Consider the following 17,765-nt stretch of genomic DNA (forward strand, 5'->3'; position numbering starts at 1 on the left):
TTGGTGACATGGATTCTTTTAAAAACTTGGTGTATTCCCAATCAAGGTACAGCCAGCCTATCAAGTGAGAGAATCCCTGAATCACCCATCCCCTGAGGCCAGCCTTGGCCAGGGCCCATGCAGACTCTCTTGGTCCTTGGGTGCTGTGAAGTAGCAAATCCCCAAGCCCCAGGACGGGGAAAGCCTTCACCAGCTGGACTGCGCAGCGAGCATTCCCCAGCCGTGAGCGACCATTCATTCCATGGGCAGGAGACTCCAGCCTCCCTGAACACCCGCTGCTGAGAGCAGGGGGACCCCCTTTAGTAAACAGACCCAGTAATTCCTAGAGATTTCGGGCAGCTGGGAGCAGCCCCAGAGATTATCTAGTTCAACAACATTTTATAGGTGAGGCCACAGAGGCCCAGACAAAGGAAGGGACTGGCTCACAGAGTGGGCTAGTCATAAAGGCCACACATTTTCTCACCACACACACCAGCCCCTGATTTCCAGGGTAGCAAACTCGCAACTCACCACATCCTTGTGTTAATTGCCCTTAAGCACAATTCTCCCTGGGAGCACACTACTGAGTCTGTGGCCCATCTGAGAATGACCCAAGATGTCCATTCCTTCTGTTAAGTGACCATTTAAATGCAACAAGTTTGGCCTAAAACGAAATTGCTAAATTAGCAAAGGCAGTCCTTAGCATCCACAACTTCCTGCTTCCCTCATCACTCCCCAGGCCCCCAGTCCCAGGGAACTGCTGCTTGGAACCCTCTTACTCATTAGAATGACAGGGTAAAAAAATATTGATAACCATGCAGAAGACTTCAGAAGACAGAGGGGAGAGGGTGACATTTGCTCCCCATCCTAGTATAATGGTTAGGGTTCCACACTTCACTTGCTGCCCAGAGGGCAGATGCTTTACAGCCACAGTGGGGCTTCCCAGTGGCCTCCTGGTCACTTGGCCACCAGAACACTTTTGACTTGGTTCTTTTTGTTTCCTTTGAGCAACTGTTTTGAGAACTGAGGGAGTCCCTCTCCTACCTCCTCTGGCATGAGGATGGAAGGGCACCAACAGAGCTGTCAAGAGAGCCCTGCTGGCATCCAGGCCAGGCAGGCAATGGTGGCTGCAGCAGCCACTCCCTTTCCGTCACACCTTCATTCAACAATATGCTATGAGGGCCTTCTAAGTGCCAGAAAATCTGCTAGGTGCTCAAGGTGCCTCGATGAAGAAAACAAAGAGCCCTGATCTTGAGGAGCTTACGTGCTAGTGGACAGAAACAGACAATAAACAATGAACATTTGAGGAAGTGAAAGCCTAGGTAAGTCCTGGGTGTATATACATGCAGTGGTGCTGGGGGCTGGGTGAGGGGCACAGGAGCGCCAGGGTGGAGTGCCATTGCAATTGATAAGAAACAGGCCTCAGTGCAGAGATGACATTTAGCAATGACCTTAACAAAGTGGGGCTGGCTGCACCTCACCGCCCCCATCCCACAAAGCTTGGTTGGGCTCCAACGGGCCCACAAAGCTACTTTGATCCTGAAAAGAGCCCCTTCCTCTCTGCGGTGTCTCTTCTTACCAGTGTCCTCAGCAGCCAGGCTGGTGACTGGTGGCTGCTGGGGCTCTAACTGGCTAGGGAAGGAAATGCCAAACCGCAGGCCCTGACAGAGAAGCAGAGAGGTGAGAGAGAGCAGAGCTGTGCCCGCCAGTCCAGCTTGCAGCAAACTTGGGCCCCCAGGGTCCTCCTACTTTGATGGGCCTCAGAGAAATACCCTCTGAGCCAGCTGGGACAACTGCTGCGTGTGGGCAGGGTGGCAGTGTGTGTGGACAGGGCAGGGAGGCAGTTGCTATCGCTGTGTGCAAACCTTCAAAGTCATCCCCCACTCCCACACCCTCCGAAGACCAAGTGACAGTGAGTGGCCGGAGGTGACTCATTCCTCCTTCTCCCCACAAACCCCACGCCTCATTCTGCACCAAGGAGAGAGGTGGAGGGGGCTGGGCATCTGGCAGACAGTTCTCTCTGCTTCACCTTGTTTTAGGGATAAACTGGGCCTGATAGTGGGGCTGAACCCTCCAAATGGAAGTCACATCATTGCAGGAAGGTGGACTCTGCAATGGGCTGGGTTTCAGCCCAGCTGCATCTCTGGTTTGCAGCATGGTGGGGTCATCTGTGATTCCTCAGAGGCTTCGTGATGTTAGACAGCACAGAGGGTGGGTCCTCATATGGGGTCTGACTGCAACACCCTACCCCATGGGCAGTGTGAGGGCACTGTGTGACCTCAGCCAAGGCGTTTCCCTTCCTTAGGCCCTGATCCCTCACCAGCAAGAAGAGAGGGTTAGTCCGGGCTAGGGAATCCCTGCCCAGCCTGACTGTTGGGATTCCATGGATGCACCTTCTACAAACACAGATTAACAAGCCCACCGTAGGCTTAACCCACCAGAATCTCCAGGGGAGAGTCTTGGGGGACAGTAATACCAACCAAACCCCTGGGCAATTCCTATGGTCTGAAAAGATGGTAAAATCAATCCTGTTATTTTTGATATTTTTGAACTGTCATTTTAAAAATTAACAAGGAGATGGAACAAGAGGAAGAAATGAAGTAGGAGGAGATGAGGAGGAGATGGGGGAGATGGAGGAGGAATAGAAAAAAACAGCAGCAGCTGTCACCTATTCAAATGAAAAGAAATTTCACAAGAAAACCCCCTCAGCCACTTAACAAAAGGAAGGAAGAAAACAACAGAATACAAAGCATCAGAGCCCACAGCACACATATAAGCGTAGGTATTATTTCGTGAACATTCTCTTTTCGTTGCCTCTATTGTCACATGTGTAGTTGCGTACCAGCTTACAATATAAAATGTATTTCACACAGTAGGAGCTTTAGACCAGCCTCCCTTCTCTCCCCCTTGCAGGCTGTCTCTTGACCCTGATCTCAGGGGGCACGCTGGTTCCTCGGGGGAGAACACGCACGACTGTTTGCAGTGGGCAGAGGGCTGCTGCTCAGCGTGTCCTCTCCCAGCCCTCCTCCACCCCTCGCCCAGCAGCCTGCCCCTCGGCCCTGCACATCCCCACTCCCAGCCTCCAGGGGCATTCTCACTGGGCCTCTGCAGTTCATCCTTCTTTAAAGGAAGTCGTCGTTCCACCTCTAAGGGTCAGCCTCCTAGAAGCAAGAGACAAATCTTCCGGAGTTCCCCAGGTCATATGAGAAGCCAGGGAGAGGACAGGATGTAAGTCCCAGGGCTTTTCATCGCCATCTGGGGCCTCAGGAGGGAACCACGGGTAGGTGGGAAACAAGAATTTGAAGGCCTAGTATGGTCTCCCTGCGTCTCAGCCGTGCCCTCCACCCTTGCAGTTTTCCATGTGTTATTTCTCTTGTGTTTCACAGCCATTTTGTGTGGCAGACAAGTCTAATCATTTCCATTTTACCAACAAGGTAAACAAGGTGTGAGAGAGGCTTTTGTCAAAGGCCACGTGACCGGCTTTAATGTGGAGCTGAGCTGGGAAGCCAAGCTTTCCGGACTGGCACTGGGGGAGGAGTGACTGTTGGTGGAGAGGAGGCCCTTTCACATGGGGAGGACTGGGCAGGGGTTAGCCCTTGACTGGGAGAGGGAAAGTGCAGGGTGAAGACAGGCCTGTCATTGTTTCCATTCTGCTGAGGGCTGGTCACATTCTGTAATGGGCAGAGCAGGTCCTGTTCACCTCCGGGTCCCTCCCTCTGCCCCCTTCCCTCCTCCCCTGTCTTCTCTATCTTAGGTGTGCTGTCCCTGCAGGAGACTTACAGCCTTATCAGGAAGGCAGACACACAGGAGTTACTGTATTACTCCTCTGGTTGGCTCTTAATTTTCTCCAGCCTAATTTTACTATTGTAATGGGCATAAAGGGAATCGTCCAAACACCTATCTGTTGCCTACACCCCACCCCATCACTGCCTTCTCCTAATTTTTTTAAGTTACACTATGGATTTAAATATAAAACTTATAATATTTAAAAAAAAAAACAAATCAGTGTCAGATTTTAACATGCGGTCTACCAGTTTAACCAGACCATGCTCCACTATTCTCTGGGTTTTAATACAGGCCCTCTGCAAGGAGGTTTCATTGTTTTATTCAGAAATCCACCTCCATTACGGTATTCAGGGTGGCTCTGGGAGAAACTGCGTCCTGAGAGAGTGACTTTATCTGCAGAGAGAGAAAGCTTTCCTCACCAGAAGCTGCCTTCTTATAAAATCTACTTATTAGTGATTTTGTAAGCATGGGGGACAGAAATGGAGATATTCAGAGGAATATAATCTTGTTTTGGTCTGCTGTACATAAACACAATTTCTTTTCCATAGCCCTTCAGGGTAATGATTATGGCAAATGAACCTAGGTTCAAGGGAATGGAACAAACAATATTGAATATCTGTATGCATCAAGGTAGGCACCAATTTATGCAGACTGCCTCCTTTAAAGTCCACCACTCTCTGAAGTTAGCTCTTTTTCTTTCTATAAATGAAGTCATTTCCCCAAGGTCCCACAGCTGGCAGGAGGCAGAGCCTGCCTTAGAACCTGGATCTACCTTGTCCCAAAGCTTTTCTGTTCTTTAATAGAAATGAATTCCACCTTTAGCAGGAAAAAATGATCAGTAAAAATTTGAAATTGCGCTCATTGGGATTTTTCAGGAAATAAGAATAGCTAACATTTCTTCAGTGCATATTACTGTTTGCCTATTATTTCCTCTACCTTTCCTGCTGACCTTTGAGGTTGGTTCTGTTATTATCCCCAGTTTGCAGATGAGGAAGCTGAGGCTCAGGGAATTCAGATAACTTGTCCACAGACTCACGGCTGGTGAACAGAAGAATTGGGGTTCAAGGAGTCCCTCATCTCCACTTTTAAGCAAATTGGTTATGATGTACATTGGGATAGTTATCTGCCTGTTGCTTAGGCTTGGAAAGTTTGCTGAGCCTCTTGGATCTGTGCATTTATCATTTTCATCCAACTTGGACAATTTTCAGCCACTATTTCTTCAAATATTATGTATATGTAATATGCATATATGATGTATTTATATATTCCTCCCCCACTCCACATGCACACTTCTCCCTCTCCTTTGGACTTTAATTTCATATATATTAGGCTGCTTGAAGTTGCCTAATAGTTCCCTGAGGCTCTTTTCATTGTTCTGTTTAAATTCTTTTTACTCTCTGCATTTCATTTTGAATGGTTTGCACTGCTGTGTCTTCATGCTTACTAATATTTTCTTCTGCTGTTAATCCCAGGTATATATCTCATCTCAGGTATTGTCATTTTCATTTCTAAAAGTTCTGTTTGGGTCCTTTTGTATTTCTCATGCCTCAACTAACTTTTTGAACATATGGAATACAGTGATATTTTCCTTGTCTAATTCCAGTATCTGCAACCATTATGGATCAGTTTTGATGTATTGGTTTTTCTCTTAATTATATGTTATATTTTCTTGCTTGTTAATATGCCTAAAATCTCTGATTCATTGCTTGACATTGTGAATTTTGCTCTGTTAGGTGATAGATATTTTTGTATTCCTGAGCTTTGTTTTAGGGTACAGTTAAGTTACTTAGAAACAGTTTTTTTGGCTTTTGTATTTCACTCTTGCTCTTGATTCTCTAGGCAAAGCTTGCAGTTTTTAGACTAGGGCTAATTATTCCCCACTACCAAGGCAAGGTTCTTTTGTGCACTCTACTCAATGACTATAAATCTGTAGTTTTTCCAGTCTGGCTGATAGAAAAAGTCACTGTTTCCAGACCTGTGGCTGGCCGCTATAATCTTGTTGGGTGGTTCTTTTGCCAGCTTTGAGTAGTTGCCTTACATGCATGCACTGATCAACCCCTGCTGAAGAGGGCTCCTTTGCGGTGTCCAGAACATCTTCTCTGTGCAGCTCTCTCCTCTCTGGTACCGGACCAATGAACACTAGACTTCTTGACTCTCAGCTCTGTCTCCTCAATTCAAGGTGCTTACTAGACCCTACCAATGTTCCCTACTCATTGTACTAGGGCCTGGAAACTCTCTCAAAGCAGTAAGAGATCACCACACTTGTTTTCCATGCCTTATAATCTGATGTCCAATGTCATCAACTGCTGCTTAATATATTTTGTCTGGTTATTTGGTTACTTTAGGGGGGATTCTATTACTTCTTGTTGGTCAAATAGCCAAATTCTCCATGCATATGACTGAACCACTGTAGGAGAATCTCTTGGGAGTAGTGGGGACAATGGTAAACTGGAGAACACAAACCCCATCTAAACAGGGAGCAGACAATCAGATCCAGCTAAGAATTGCCACAATAGACTAAGAGCCAGACTAGATCACTACATCTTCCATTAGTTTCAAGAAAAGCCAGATTTTGTGGAACATTTCTTGATTTTACAATTCTGTGCAGACCAAGCTTCACATGTCTGCAGTACAACGCTGGCCCAACAGCCACCAATTCTGATACCTACATGTTAAGGTCTCTTCCTTATGTAGAACAAAAATTTTTTCCTAGAATATCCATTTCTGCAATCATAGAAATGTTCTATGTCTGTACTCGCCAATGCAGTAGTCACCCTCTACATGTGGTTATTGAGCCCTCAAAATGAGGCTAATGCCTCTGAGACGCTAAATGTTTGATGTAATTTGAATTTAAATAGCTATATGTGGCTGGAGAACAGCTTAGGAAAAACAAGCACCCTTCAACAATACTCCCTGGAGATAGACCACACCAAAGACAAACCCTTACTCCTGTCTTTTTCCTTCACCCTTCCACATGAAGGAAGTCTGAGACTCATGTTTTCCTTAGTTGAGCTACTTTGGCAGTTCTGTCTACACATGAGTTCTCCCAGCCTCGTACCCCACTGGCCTAATTCCCTTATATTATTGTGAATTCTGAGACCCTTAAAATAAGAGAAAAGACCTCAGAGAATGTCCAGAGTAGAGGTCTCAGTCTCATACTGGTGGCCCCCAGACAAAATCTAGCCCATAGAAATGTTTACTTTGGCTTTCACAGAATTAAAAATATTTGAGCCAATATTTAAATCGGAGCTATATTGTATAAAACTTATATTTCTAGCTACCTTAGATAAATTCAAAGATTGGGCATCATTGGGTCCACATTGCCGGGAGCTGAGTAGCGGCTGCTCTCTGGATGGAGAGTGTGAAGCTGATTTGCCACCAACTGCCATCCACTCCCTATTGTTTCACCAACTCTGAGGTTTTGTGTTGATTACCTTGTTAATCATTATAATTGTGCTATTATTTTTCTTGTAGTAGATACCCATGCTTCAGTCAAAGGAGGTAAGATGAAAAGGAAATTGATAGGTCTTTGTTTTTCAACCTGGCCCATTTTATATGTTTATATCAACTGTGTGGCTTCTGTAGGCATTTCAGTATATGAGATCATTATGAGAGGGATGTGGCACAATATGCACAGTGCAACTTTCCCTTGAGTACCTGTGTCAGACATGGGTAATAGACTATGCCCCACTTTCCTCAGGATTCTTCTCCACACAATGCCCCTGACAGCCATTTCTGACCAGTCAGTATTGCTAAACAAAAGGCTGTCCACTGCCATCCTTCATCCCGTCCACTCTCATTTTATCGAGCTGGAAAATGAGGTCCAGAAACTTCAGCAATCACTGAGTTGGTGATGATACCATGATGAAACCTCAGGGTTTTTGACTCTGGTGCTATTTTTACAAAGCCAGCTACCCCACTGGGGAGAGAGGAAATGAAATCTTGGTCCAGAGTCGGGCTTGTCTTTGGCAAGAGCACCCAATACACCAGCCAGGCTGGACCTGTTACTTCCTTTTCCCAACTCATCATGTAACTTACCTTCCCTATACCCTGCCCTCGCCTCCACCCTTCCTGCACACTTTCCTACTTCAAACCAACAGCGATAGATAAGTGACTCAGCACCCCCTGGAGTACCCCCCCATTCCAACCTCTGTTCCCCAAACCACCCAGGGAATCAGGTGAGTACTTACGGCACCCGGAGCTTAGGGAACTTCTGGATGTCATTTTCTGTCAGGTTCTGAAATGAAGATACCAGCAGGTCACAACCCACAGGAAGGGCTCTGGGCCAGGTGAGTAAAGTAGGAAACAACAGGGAGTGGTAGGGACTGCGGCCAACTAGAGAGGCCAACCCCCACCCATCCAAAGGGGTCAACTTCTAGATGTTGCATGGAAGACTGTGGGCCTGGTGTTGCCAGGTCTACTTTTTCAAAGGAAATCCTGAAATCCAGACTTTATGCAAAATTTCCTGAGTTTGAAATACTGACAAATAATTTTAACTTAAGCAAACAAAACACTATGAGAGCTAAATTGTGGGACCAAATATAACTTGTTTTGTGGGCCAAATCTGGCCATTTCTGACCTCTTCTTTAGGCTCTTACCCAGACTTCAGGGCCCCTCTCAGTCTCTGTAAGAAGCAGACATGAGAAGCCTGCCTAGAAAAAGACACTGTGCCCTTATACCACCATCACAACCCAGAGCCGTTTTCACCAGGGTTACTGGTGTTATTCTCTGGATGTGGGGATGCAATAAAGAGGCTTTCCTGAGGGAACTGAGAGGGGAAAGGAGAAAGAAGTTCGTATTTATGAAGAACTGACTCCGGGCCTCTGCCTTACAGCACCTTCACTCATTCTCGCATCAACCAGTGATGTAGGAACAACCTGCACTCGCATTCTATAGGTGAGAAAACTGAGGCTTGGGAATGTGAGGGAAATTTCACCTTGTAGGTGCTGGAGCTGAGCTGGAACCCTCCTCCCTGGTATTCATGGTCAATTTTCTTCCAGCAAGTCTCCTCCCTCTCATGCCTGATCCCTTTGAGGGTCCCAGTGACCGAAGAGGAAGAGGGTGACAGGGTGAGAAAAGAAGGCACCTTGAAGGGAGGAGAGGCAGGACTGCCAATGCTGGGAACAGAAGAGAGGGTGGACAGACTTTCCATAAAACTGATGTCAGCCAAAGAAGGGACTCCATTGACATTCTAAGGGTAGCAGCTCTGGAGTGAGACAGGCTGGGTTTGAATCTTACTTCTGTCTGATTTGGCGCGCACACTTGGCCTCTCTGAGCTTCAGTTTCTTTATCGGTATAATGGGAATAATTATAATAATAATGGCCACCTTCCAGGGATTATGAGGACTGAATGAGATGATGTATGTTGCGTGCGTGGCTCAGCGCCTCGCATACCATATATGAATGACACATGGGGGAGTTAGGTGAATAATTACTACCCTGGGGGAGGGAGCAGCCGGGGTCTGGCTGGCTTTTGGAGGTTAGTGTTTTTGCTTCTTCTCCTCCCTGGCAGGCTGTTTGCCGCCCACTGGGAAGAGCTGGGCATACTTCCCTTTGAGCCCAGCTGGCACGGGGCTGGGGTATTTTAGCAGTGTGCTTATGGACTCATCTGCCGCAGCTCCAGGAGCAGTGGGTGACCCAGCCCATTTGTCAGACCTTGCAGCAGGACGTCTGGGAGGGAGTCTGCCAGAGACAGTCAGGTCAAGCTTCTTAACTTCTCCACTTTTTCTTAAACATCACCGAGCAGCAGTGTTTCTGACCTCCAGAACCTCCCCCCTGTCAGGGATGTGCCAAGACTCCTGTTCAGAGTGTGGCATGATGAGGACAGAGCTTCCCATGGGCTCCCAGGGGGACAGCAGCTGGCCACCACCTTCTGTTCTGTTGAGTTGAGGATATACAATGAGGCTCAGGATGAGTATGAAGGAGAAGGTGGACACGAGCAAGGCTGGAGACACAGAGTAACAGGATGTTAGGGAAGAGAGAGGCCTTTAGAACAGGGGCAGGAACTGGGAAGAAAGATGAGAGATGTTTAAACTGGAGTTTTGGAAAGTTGTGCTTTCTGATATAACTTCTCTACATCCTTCAAAACATTCAGCAAACTCTGGGTTACTTATGAGATGACTTGGAGTTAGACTTGTGGCTTCACAGGAGTATGATTATGTGCGGAGTGTGTCCTCAAGATGGACACACAAGGAGGGAAAGCTGCAGATGGGCCCTGCGTGCAGAGGTGGTGTGCCTGATGCAGCTGCTTACCCACCCAACACCCACTCTCTCTTTCTCCCCTACTGATGGGAACTTGATTTTGTTCAGGCAGTATCTGTGCTGAGTTTAAAATATTTAACACCTTAGACTCCCTTGCAGATGGCTGAGGTCATAGGACTCAGTCATGGCCAGTGAGATACAACTTGAAGTCTACTGAATGGAGCTTCTGGAAAAGTTATTACTTTCCTGACAAGAGGTGGATGCATTCCCCATGCACTGTGCACCTTTTACTCTTTGCTGTTCCCCATTTGCTCCTGTCTGGAATGCCAATGTGATGGTTAGAGATGGAGTAGCCAGCTTGCAATCATTAGAACAGAAGCCACAGGCGTCTTCCATGGGCTAGATGGGGCCTGGCTTCTCGATGGCTTCCTTCAGCAGCTCACCAGCCCCAAGTGCCCATCTTTAGATTTCTTATCACTTCAGAAAGATAAACCCATTTGGTTAAGCCACTGTGGTCAGGTTTCTGTTACAGGCAGCCAGGTTCTTAACTGAAACAGGTACTAAGCACATTTCCTCATCTTCTTCAACCTTCTAGAAGTATAGGACCCCCATTACCCACCTGACAAAAACCCACAGTTCTCACTGGAAAACCCAAATGGCAGCAAAACAGATTCAGGGCTCCTACTAGCTCCTATAATGAAGAAAGAAAAGGAAGAAACAAAGAGGAGAGAGGGAAGGAGGGAGGTAAAAAGACTCTGGCCTCCACCATTGCCTTCAATGTCAGAACGGTCTTGGATACTATAAAGCTAGGAGTGACAGATGAGAAATTAGAGTTCATATCAGAGCTCAAACTATACCCACAGCACCTGGGGTGGAGGGTGGGTTTTAGCAGAAGCTGCCTTTAAACACTCCTGTTGCTGGGCCTTGCACCAGGTTCTCTCTGCTTTCCTGCCTCATAGCACCCCTCTTTCCACTTTCCTTTTTCGCACAATGAGCAGAATATGTAGCAGCCTCTAGCAACTGACAGGTCCCAGATTTGGGAGCAGAGGAGGCAAAGCTGCCCAGATACCATTTCTCAACCAACAAAAACAGCCCTGTCCTAACAGGCCTGAAGCTTCCTAGGAAGAGCAGGGAGAATGCACGGAGCTGGAAGGGACTCACCCACTATGAGCAAGCCCAGTGTGCTCACGTTCAATTAATAGAGCAGGGAGCAAGGAGAGGCTCAGAGAAGGCAAGTGCTCATTCAAGGTGACCCAGAGCATCAGCGCTGCAGCCAGAACCATCCTCAAAAGATGGCTTACTCTCTTTCCACTCAGCACTGAGATGTGTCTGCTCTCAGTTCTCAATGCTAAAGGCACCAGAAGGAAATATTCAGGTTTAGCAGTGATTCTCAACAACAGTGAAACTCTAAGTGTCCTATTAGCTCAAAGTTCAGTATGAAGAAATAGTGTTGTTAAAAACTGATGGACTGTTACATTAAATTAAGTCTGATTTAGTCCAATTACTGGGTGTCTGACTTAGAACAAATCAGAGGCTCTTTACATGTTTTTTCAATTGCAGAAGAGATGGTTGGAGCCTTCCTGAAGATACCTTTCTGCTATAAAACAAGTTTCAGGAAGGCAGAAATGGCATCCTAATCTCCATATTCCCAGCACATGGCACGGTCCAGTGTATAAATGGAATCAGGAAAACGCTTGCCAGGTGAATGGACAGGTGAATGAATAATTTGGGTGGAACAATGAATATAAGTATATCTTACATGGCACATAAAAGCAAAGCTCAGACCAACAGGGGCACAGATTTGGTCTCAGCAGGAGACTTAAGCAGCCCGGAAAGGGACAGGTGACACTGGGTGGTAGTGAGCTCACTGTCACTGAAAGATTCAAGCAGATGTTGGTGGCAGGGATGCAACCTAAGAAATGAATTGGTGTGCTGGGTGGAAAGCTAGAGCATGTGGCCTCTATAGCCCCTTTTAACTCTTAAGGCTTGTGGCCCAGTTCCTTGACTGCTGCTGACTAGGCCTGGCAGGAAAACACAGCTCAGCTTGCCCTCCTCACTCCAGATCCAGATTGGAAACATCTAGGCCTGAGACTTTTGAAGTGTTATTCCCACTTCTTTCTTGAATGTTGAAGAAACATGATCAGAAGGGATGAACTGGGGCAGTCAGGATCTCTCTTATCCATACATAGACAAATGTGTCATTTCAGGGGATGTGCTCAGATCACCTCCCCAACCACTTACCCAATGCCTCAGTCTCCACCATTACAGCTGCATCTCTCTCCATTTAATGGCTTAGTCCTTAATATATGGTTGCATCTTAGTCTTATATTTAAAATTTTTTGCAATACAGCAGAGTGGAGGGGGGCCATACCACAGGTGGGTTTAGTTGGCACAAAAACAACCATGTGAATTTGTTAGAAAGAAGGATGTAATTGAAATAATGAAGGAGATTCCAGCCTTTATTTCACTCAGTAAGTACGTCCCCCAGGATGTGAGATGGGAAAAGAGAATCTCCTATTCTCCCTCAAGGTCTTTTATTTCCCTTGGGCTACTCAAAGCATGGATGGCATTGGAATAGATTTTCAAGGTGTGGGTAAGGGGTGGGTGGGGGCTTTAACTATGCTTCGATTCCTTCTTATACCTTGACTTTAGAATGTACCTTTGTATCCGTGAAAGATGTGGGAGATATCCTGAGTAGGGGTCCCGAGAGGTGATGACAGAGGCAGTCATTCCAAACCTCTGAAGCAGGCAAAGGGTTGCATGGGGACCCTGAAGGCAGACATTGAGCCTGGGCATCCCCAGGGACAGGGTGGACCAGTTGGCCCTGCAGCCATTGGTTGAAGTGCAGAATGGCTTTGTTCTCAATGTTTTGGACTGGTCAGCACTTACCAAAAACCTCAGCCCATCAATGTGATACTTCTTTACAGCCTTTTCACAGTCCTTGTAGTTCAGCTGCAAAGAGGGGAAGGTGTGTCAGAGGAGAATAGGGTCAGGCCATTGGTTCCCCTCCCTCACCTGCCCCAGAAGCTTAACAAATTGTGATACTTGTGGCTAGCCAGACTCCCCATTCCCCTCCTGATTTCACAGAAGGGCCCCGTCCCTACCACAGCCCTGCTTTCACTAGCCCCTTGGGACTCTCTAAAATGGAGAAATTGCCTCTGTCTAGGACTTTGGAGCCAAACCCTGCTGAAAGAGAGTGCCTTCAAGGCTGCCAAGGGCTGGCCACGTGTTCCCCCAGCAGATAGAGAGGAGGGGAAAGAAGAAAACCACTAGTATCCACTGTCTTGCCACCCAGAGACAGTCTCAGTGAACGTTGTGATATTTCCTTCAATGCTTTTTCCTAAGCATATTTTGAACGTAATTGAGGTGACAATTCATATTCAATCTTGCTATCCTGACTTTTTCTCTTAAAATTACCTTAAAATGATAATATAAGCATTGCCTCATGTTATTGCAAACTCCCTTTAAACACTATCTAAATTTAATTATTCCCTCACTGCTGCACATTTAGGTGGTTTACTAAACTGTTGTTACAACAATGGTAACAGAAACTGCTACTAATTATCGAACACTTCCCATATGGCAAGCACTCTTCTAAGCATTTAAGCCAGTCTTTAGTCACTTAATCCTCACACTTTTCAGATGGAGAGTCAAAGGTATGGAGGGTTAAGTTTCTTGCATGAGGTTCCATGGATAGCAGGTGACAGAAGTGACAATTGGCTTCAGAACAAAGTGCTAATTTCTCTGCCAAGAATGCTTTCCTTTCTGTTAATAACAGTATAACTTACACACAGTAAGTAATGAGAAGAAACTTAAGCACAGCTTAATACACCATGTGGATCAAATATTGATATTCTTTTGCATACAGTTTTCTTTCCCCTCTATTTAAGATAAATTGTTTAAGCTGGATTCTCAGAACAGTTATAAAATCAGCAGAAATTATCATTTTGGGTGTTTCAGTTGCTTTCCCAATGAATCACATCAAACAACAGTAGCATCACATCGTCCTCAACAACTTAAGTATTTACATTTTAAATGTCTCTAAAGTTGACTTGTGGGGCTGGGGTATCTGAGAGTAAACGTTTTTCCTGGAGAATCCTAGGTTCTTGTCACAAGTACGAGGCTCACATTTTGTGACAGCCTTCTTTTGGGGCAAATTTTAAGTCTAAGTCTTTTCTTACAGTCAGTAAACCTGAAGATTGAATACAGTTGTAACCACTTGGCTTTCAGTGGTAGGATGAATGTTAGAAAGCTTAGAAAAAGTTGATTTAGCAGTCAATGTGGAAAGCAAGCAGCATCTGAGAAGCTTGAACATCCTTTTTATCTATGTGCAGTGGGGCATAAGTGGTTCTTGGAATATACAACTGCCTAAAATCATCATTTTCACTGTCATCATTATCAGATGAATTTCTGATTTTGCAGACTGCTGACTTTGATTCTGGATAGACAATCCTGCAGGCTGGGGCCTGCCTAGAATTTGATTCTGATCTAATAATATCTGGGCCTGGGGTTACAATCTGTATTTTTAGCAAGTACTTAGATGATTCTTATGAGTACCCAGCTTTGGTAGGCAGTGTTCTAGAGCACATACCCATGTTGTAGATGGGACAACTGAGGCCCAGAGAGGGAAAGGATTGGTCTAAGGTCACACAGTAAATTAGGAATGCAGCTGGGATTAGAACCATGGCTCTGAGCCAGTGCTTTTTCACTGCATGGCCCAGGAATGCTCTCCTAACACATCAAAAGAAATTAGAGGCATTAAAGAAGTGCAAAACATGATCCCAGTCCTCAACGCAGGTGGAGGATAAGCTACACACATCTGAGATTGTAAGACTCAAAGGCCCACCTATCTGCCTGGGTGTCCCTAGCTAGGGCCCAGTTTACAGAGCAGGAAAAAGGGAAGATGGAAAGTGAATTGGCCTCCTTTCTCTGCTGAATGCTTCACACATGTTATTTCCTTTAGCTCTCCCAACAATCCCATGAGGATAGTTAATGTTAGTTTGTCTGTCTCACTGATGAGGAAGCTGAGTGAGGCACAGAGAGGTGACATAAGTAAGGGACGGTCACCAGGCTAGCAGGTGGCAGAGCCAAGATTCACACCAAGGTGTGTCTGACTCTGGAGCTTTCTGGAGAGCTGTCTCCAAGGGTGGCCTGACTCCTCTGATTCATTAGAAATTGGCCCTGCCTGTAGATCCTGTGTATAGGATATTTGGTGGCTAAGCTCCATCCCCAAATGGTCCTGCTGTCAGTTCACTTGGGATTCTCTGTCTAGGGGAATTGGGTGCTCAGGACTTGAAGATGTCCACCTGAGTTTGTGGAGGGCTGGGACTTCCAGATCACAGACTCCTCTCAGTCTCTTCATTCCTGTCATTGGTTCTTTCATGCTGGGAGGAGGAACTTGTCCCAGTGCTGAGGACTTTTCCTGGGCCTGGGGTCTCTAAGAAGAAAGTTCTCTGCTCCCCCAGCACAGGCAGAGAGGCATCCCTGCCTATAGCCTTCTCCTTGCACTAAGGGGAAGTTTGCCCAGGGAGGCTTCTTTTGTGTAATCCTCCTGCTCACATTGGAGAGGGTCCCCGTCTGCATCTCTTGGCCTGTCCCCAGGTTTCTCTCTCTAATTCTCAATTCCTCTCTCCTTTCTTTATTGAGCTAACATGCTACTTTATAACATCTTGGCAAGTGTCACCTTGTGGCTCTTATTTATTTGGTCTACATGTAAGAAAAGTATTTAGAAACATCCTTTAAAAGTCAGTTGTCCTAATGATTTTTGCACCCACAATGCTAAAACTTAAGCTTATTATAACCTTTTGGGAGGGAAAAAGAACAAAAACAAGTGCACAAAATGCAGCAAATAACAGGATCTGTGGGCTGTGCCTTTCTCACACCACACCCGATTCAACATTTTCACATCTTTCTTCTTTAGGTTGGGGAAGAATAGTTGTGACAGTAAATACCTCAGTACTTTACAGACTCCAGGTTTGGCAGGGTGTCCTGGAGAGCCTATCTGACCCCCAGAAGAAGCAGAAAGTTGACTTAGATGAGCTCTAAGGCCTTGACTTTGAAATCTCATCTTTGTGATAATCTGGAGTACTAACTGAACTTGATGCCAGCCTCAGGGATGAGGGTTTTAGAAACATAAATGTCCCTCACATGACTTTGTATCTTTGGTCAGGGGTAGAGGGTCCATGAGTCATGTGGCTTGGGATCTGCCCAAGCAGATGTGTGACCTTTGGTCCCATAGCCCATAACCAAGCACCAGGATCCTGAGCAACCCCTCCACTGCTGGAAGGCATGACAGTCACACAACACACAACGGCCTCAGCTCTGTTGCAAGAATGGCCTCTGACCCTGCCTGGCAAACCTCTTCCTTTCTAGGGGCCTCTGTTTCCCAGTTATAACCCAGGGTCATATCGGTTTTCCAGCCTGCCTCACAAGCCCCTCATACAGCTTCAGTGAGCCTGTTCTGTGTCAGGGCCTGCGAAGTCCTCTTTCAGGGTCATGAGCAATGACTGCCTGGATAACTTCTCCAGTGTCTTTCATCTTGGCCTTCTCCACCTCTCCTTCCCTGCCGTTTCCTTCCCCTACCGCCAGCACTCCATTTGTCCCCTTGCTAGCAGCCTTGATCTCATTAGCAGTCGTTGCACTTCTGAGTCTCAGAGCATGGGCTTTGCAACCAAACACGCATGACTGGAATCCTGCCTCTATCACAGGTATTCCCTGGGGCTTTGGGCGATTTCTCCTCCCCGAGCTTATTCTGCAGCTGAGCCAAGAAGACAACAAGATGGGGCAGTGTAAATGGAACAGTGCCTGTAGAGCACAAGCAGCAGCCCTGCCACATGGTAGGTACGCGTCCATTTGAGGGCCTCCCTTCTGCCCAGAACTCATGGTCAGGAACACGCAGTGGTGTACGTATATCTTCACGGCACTCACTCCACTGGTAAGGCTGCCACGAGGTTAGAAGTTCCGCTGCTGTCTATGACACCTGTCATGTTCTGCCCAGACTCCATCCTCATGCCTCTGCCCAGCCCACCAAGGGCACTGCCAGCCTTACCACCAACAAAAAAGCAAGGCTCACCTTCTTGAAATAATCTGCAAGGCTGTTGGGGTCCCAGGCCAGGACCTCCGAGCGGAAGGGCACGTTCCTCAATGCCATGGCTGCTCTCCCAGGACAAAGCTCACACGCTGAGCACTGGTGCTGCACCCATGGACAGAGAACCCCAACTCCAGAGCGTGGATGTGTCCTTGACTCTTCCAACTCCCTGCCACCCTCTGGAGCACACTTGTTGGAGCAGACGTCTTTTCTGCTTTAACCTGATCCCAGAAAGCAACAGCTTCCTCTGCGAACAAATATGGTCTCTTCTCAGAAAACGACTCAGCAAGTTTCCTTTACCACTTCCTCTGCAGGGCTCTAAATAAGTAAACAAGGAAGCCCAGCTCTGGTGGCTGGAGAGGCAGAGAGAGCAAGAGGGTTGCTAAGTCCTCACTGGTCCTGGCTACCCCAGCCCAGTGGGAAGGAAGATGAAGGAGACATAGACCCCAATGTGAGTCCAAGCCTGTTCCATTAAAACTTCTGGCACCCGTATGTCTGTCTACACCACATTCCTGCTTGGCTGGATCTTCACAGATGAAAATCTATTTTGACAGTTGACCTAAAATATAGATAATCTCTCACCATCAGTGAGCTGCTGGGGGAAGGAGCATTGCCCTTTATTGCTTCCCAGTGATCTCTCTCACAAGGGTAAAGTTGAGATTGCTTCACCTGCCTCCTTATAGTTACTCTGAGAAGATTCTCAGTGAGTCAG

The 17,765-nt window shown here is 46.7% G+C and overlaps 1 protein-coding gene across 3 annotated transcripts in view; it reads right to left on the reverse strand.

Annotated features, from left to right (window-relative positions):
• The window catches only part of LCP2 (lymphocyte cytosolic protein 2), a 42,252-nt gene extending 24,902 nt beyond the window's left edge, over positions 1-17,350 (reverse strand). For 2 of the 3 annotated variants that reach the window (XM_057491659.1, XM_057491667.1), the window contains exons 1-3: positions 17,039-17,349; positions 12,856-12,918; positions 7,956-8,002 (exon numbers count right to left, since the gene is read on the reverse strand). In XM_057491659.1, the coding sequence (XP_057347642.1) occupies positions 7,956-8,002; positions 12,856-12,918; positions 17,039-17,116 (188 nt within the window). In that variant the 5' untranslated portion in view covers positions 17,117-17,349. Of the gene's footprint in view, positions 1-7,955; positions 8,003-12,855; positions 12,919-17,038 lie in introns of all 3 variants that reach the window. The other variant, XM_057491670.1, reaches the window with a different exon arrangement.
• Between the last annotated feature and the right edge of the window lie 415 nt (positions 17,351-17,765).

Source organism: Manis pentadactyla, chromosome 2, assembly GCF_030020395.1.
Source record: "Manis pentadactyla isolate mManPen7 chromosome 2, mManPen7.hap1, whole genome shotgun sequence".
In the NCBI taxonomy this organism is placed as follows: Eukaryota; Metazoa; Chordata; class Mammalia; order Pholidota; family Manidae; genus Manis; species Manis pentadactyla.